Source organism: Sinocyclocheilus rhinocerous, unplaced genomic scaffold, assembly GCF_001515625.1.
Source record: "Sinocyclocheilus rhinocerous isolate Xijiao unplaced genomic scaffold, SAMN03320098_v1.1 scaffold342, whole genome shotgun sequence".
NCBI lineage: Eukaryota > Metazoa > Chordata > Actinopteri > Cypriniformes > Cyprinidae > Sinocyclocheilus > Sinocyclocheilus rhinocerous.
The window spans coordinates 69,041-73,431 of NW_015624546.1; the positions used below are offsets into that span (position 1 = coordinate 69,041).

The window sequence follows — 4,391 nt, forward strand, 5'->3', positions numbered from 1 at the left end:
TGGTCAATCAGAGCACACCTCGCTTTTCAGACCTATGAGCTTTGTAAAAATCGACGCGTTTCAGAAAGGCGGGCCATAGAGGAGAAACAATAATGTACAGTATGGGGAAAATAATGTGTTTTTTTAACCTTAAACCGCATAAACACATTGCATTACACCAAATACACAAAATAATGTTCTTTTTAGCAACATCATATGACCCCTTTAAAGCAAAACACCATGCATCTGATGATACCTTTGCCAAATGTTTGATCTTGACCCCTGAGACCAGTCCAGCTGGCTCCGCTTCAATGAATTCGCCCTTCGACACCTTCTCGGCCTCCTCCTCTTCCTCCTTCTCCTTCAGTAGGGCCACACGAGGGCTGCTGCACCAGTATGAGGGCTGAGCGCAGATGAGGAGGAGAAATATTAGATAAACACATTCATAACATTACACCATAATGGCTAAATGTTCCCCATTTGTTTCATAAACATTCACATAATGCTCTCTCTCATAAAATGTAAATGAGTGCAAAGGCCTGTTCACATTAAGAATTATAATTATAAGATAATGATAACTATATTAGTGTTCACACCAAGGTTGGATTCTGGTTGGCAGTCAATGTCTTTATCGTTCATCAGCTGGAAAAAAAAAATTATTCTGAAAGTGATCCCAATGATATTATTCCTGTGTATCGTTTATCATGATAGTTGTGCTGTGGATTCCGATATTCTCTTAAATTTAGATCGATTTTTAAAACTTTATCTTTATGGTTCATGTTGTCAATGGTTCACATGACCAGTTGAACTTGTTGCGAAATTCCTGATTGCGTGGATTCCTATTGGAAAAAAACAACTGGATTTTGCCATTGAATATTGACTCAACAATGGTAAATGTAGCCGCAGTTTAAGCATTTGAAGTCTGTCAGGTAAAACATCAATTTACTGACGCAATTCAATCGATCTGCTATTTCAGAGGTTTCTTTAAATATTTAGTTTATACATAAAGTTACGTTTCAACTACGTTTAATGCTGAAATGCAAAAAGTCGTTTCTGCTGCGAATTAGAGTGACCAACTTGAACCAATTGCGCAGATTCTCATTGAAATAACTAGATTTCAACGTAAAAATCCAGTAAACGTGACTGCACCTTAAACGTCTGAAGTCTGTCAAGGAAAACATGACTTTAAATATATGTAATATAGGATTTTTTTCACCAGTTTTACTGATAATTGCATTGCTGAAAAAGACATGCTTAAACCAGCCTAAGCTGGTTTGCTGGTCTTTTTTTTTACTCACAATTTATACCTCATAAAAAATTGTAGCACTTGGCATAACTAGAAAATTTTATAAAAATGCCCGTTATACATGTTTTACAGGTGCATCTCAATAAATTAGAATGTCGTGGAAAAGTTCATTTATATGACTTTTCCAGGTCTAAAAATCACACTTTTAAAATTAGCCTTCCTCATATATCAAGGTTTTTCTAGACATTAGAAATCATTTTAAGTCATATTGAAGCCTCCTTGGAGGTTTGCTCAAGTCCCCAGGTTGATAATGTCCAGGCAGAAGACCAGTTAAGACCAGAAAACCAGCACAGATTGGTTTAAGATTAATTGATAAACCAGCATAGATTGGTTCATTTTCAGTGCTCAGGTAACATTTAATGTAACATCCATCATGTCCACAGAATAAACTATGTCAGTGTTACAGCCATTCAAATCCCTAAATGTGAACAACAGTAATAAGTGATGCTTGCCTTAAAAAACACCACTAAAAACATAACTAATAAGTAGTGCTGTAAAAAGATTAATTGCGATTAATCGCATCCAAAATAAAAGCTTTTGTTTACATAATATATGTGTATAATGTGTATATTTATTATGTATATATAAATATAAACACAAGCATGTATATATTTAAGAAAAAGATGTTATGTTTATATGTTCAATATATTTATATATAATATAAAATATAACGTATTGTATGTATATACATGTAAATATTTTCAAAATATATGCTGTATGTGTGTGTATTTATATATACATAATAAATATACACAGTACACAAACATATATTATGTAAACAAAAACTTTTATTTTGGATGTGATTAATCGCGATTAATCGTTTGACAGCACTACTAATAAGTAACTAATAAAGTGTAAGAAATTCCTGCAAACCCATAAATCTGTGAAAACATTTACAGATAAGCTCAAAAGCCAGGTCATTCATTACGTTACACTCTGTGTACAAAGGCATTTGTGTATTAACATGCTAGACATCCACTGAGTCAAAGGTGTGACCCAGAAGGCCATTGTTTCATATCACTTTCACTCTGAAGGGGTCTTTATTGCCGCTCCGCTGATAAGCCTGTCTGCAAACACAAGCATTGACGCAGCGGGTGTCCTACATATACAATAGCTCTGCGCAAATCATGTCCACTGTTCTTCATCCCCTCCCTCTTCACGCCCTACAGTAAATCCTGTATGTCTGGAGATAAGGCTGCGCATGCACTTCCTGGCCTTCTTGATGACATAAGCACGGTTTTCCTGCCGAGACCAAATGCTTCCTGTCTTTCAAGAGCCTGTCGGTCAGGAAGGTCACTCAAGTTGCGCTCGTGCTGGTTCTCACTACCTCGCACTTTGAAGACTTCCCATGGGTGAACCGCTTATCTCTGTGACAAGTTCATGAGGCCAAAATAAACCTACTTTGAGCACAGTTTCGCAAGAACACTAATCCATGTGATGCGCACGAGGAAGTTTGAGGATTGAGGAAATAATCGCTCAAAATAAACACGCTCATGGTCAAAAACATTGAAGGCCGGATTCACAAAACATTGTTAAGAACAAAATTCTGCTATCTTCTTATTTTCTAAAAATAAAGTTAAGAATATTTTGCACTGCCAAAAACATAATTTTTTTCTTAGGATCGTTTTCAAAACAAAATTTAATAGCAACAATTTGAGCTCATGAAAACAATGTTCTTAAAAATCATCGTAATTATTAACTTTTTAAAGTCTGAATAACCTTCAACTTGTCTTAAATGCTCAAAGGGAAGTTGTTTAGCAAATTCATTTGGGTTGTTTCAAATATTTAGCATTACAACATACTGTAACACTAGTGACATACATTACAATTACGTGAGTTCATATGATTATATATACAACGATCTGTCGTGATTATATACATGATGTGACTTTTTGTTTATTTGAAATTCAGTAAAAAAAATCTTTCCAATTAAGTCTAATTTCTTAAATTTTCCTATGAATGATTTATAAAACATCCATACGCATAAAAATATCCTAAAGCAGATGCTCATTTGTGCATATAATAATATGAATATTAATGGATTTTTAATATTATTATCTTTACATTTTAATAAACAAAAGGTTTGCATGCTCTTTTTGCCTTAAAAATCCTGATTTGTTGACAAAGGATTAAATTCAAGGATGGAATTTAGTATCAAATTCAATCAAAAGATCATCCATCATGAGACAGAAAAAAAAAAAAAAAATTATTTTGTATTGTATTTTTTATGTAAAATACACAGCGCATTAAAAATGTGACACAGAGAGCTGAACTCCCGTCAAGCCAGAAATAGTATGCACACTGCACAATTATTATTATTATTATAGTAATATGCAGGCAATGTCAAAAAGACAGGTTAATAATAATGTTCTTAATAAATATAATAAATATATAATAGGTATTAAAATAGTAAGATGTTCTTAGGAAAAAATTCAAGAACTTAAATATAAATATCATCATTATTCTAATATCTAATTTGCCTTCATTTTGCGTGTCTTTGTTATTGTTTAAATATTGAAAATATATACGTTTTATTTGGTTGTTTGTTTGCAAAAAACAGAAAACACAATCAAATATAAATCATTTACAAAGAAAATGATCACGAACATCTTAAGAACTTTCCAAGAATTGCACTATAGTCCAATCAAAAAATGACAATTTTGTCAGCATTTACTCCTCTTCATGTCGTTCCAAACCTGACTTTCTTCTGCTAAACACAAAAGAAGATATTTTGAAGGATGTTAGTAACCAAACAGTTTCGGTTTCCACTGACTTCGATTGTATTTTTCATCCATACAATGCAAGTCAATGGGAACCGAAACTGTTCAGTTACCAACATTCTTCAAAATATCTTCTTTTGACAAAAGAAAGTGATACAGGAAAAAATATTGGACTATCCCTTTAGGAAACAGCTTAACTTCTTAGTGAATTCAACCCCTACCAGTTGATGTGCATGTAGACCAGGGGTGTCCAAACTCGGTCCTGGAGGGCCGGTGTCCTGCAGAGCTTAGCTCCAACTTGCTTTAACACACCTGACTGGAAGTTTCTATGCCTAATAAGAGCTTGATTAGCTGGTTCAGGTGTGTTTAATTAGGGTTGGAGCTAA

General features: G+C 33.8%; 1 protein-coding gene across 1 annotated transcript in view; it reads right to left on the reverse strand.

The window, feature by feature from the left end:
* LOC107742093 (ATP-binding cassette sub-family A member 3-like) overlaps positions 1 to 4,391 on the reverse strand; it is a 62,155-nt gene that overhangs the window by 25,835 nt on the left and 31,929 nt on the right. The window contains exon 11 of the mRNA XM_016554964.1: positions 236 to 382. Coding sequence (XP_016410450.1) covers positions 236 to 382 — 147 coding nt within the window. The remainder of the gene's footprint in view (positions 1 to 235; positions 383 to 4,391) is intronic.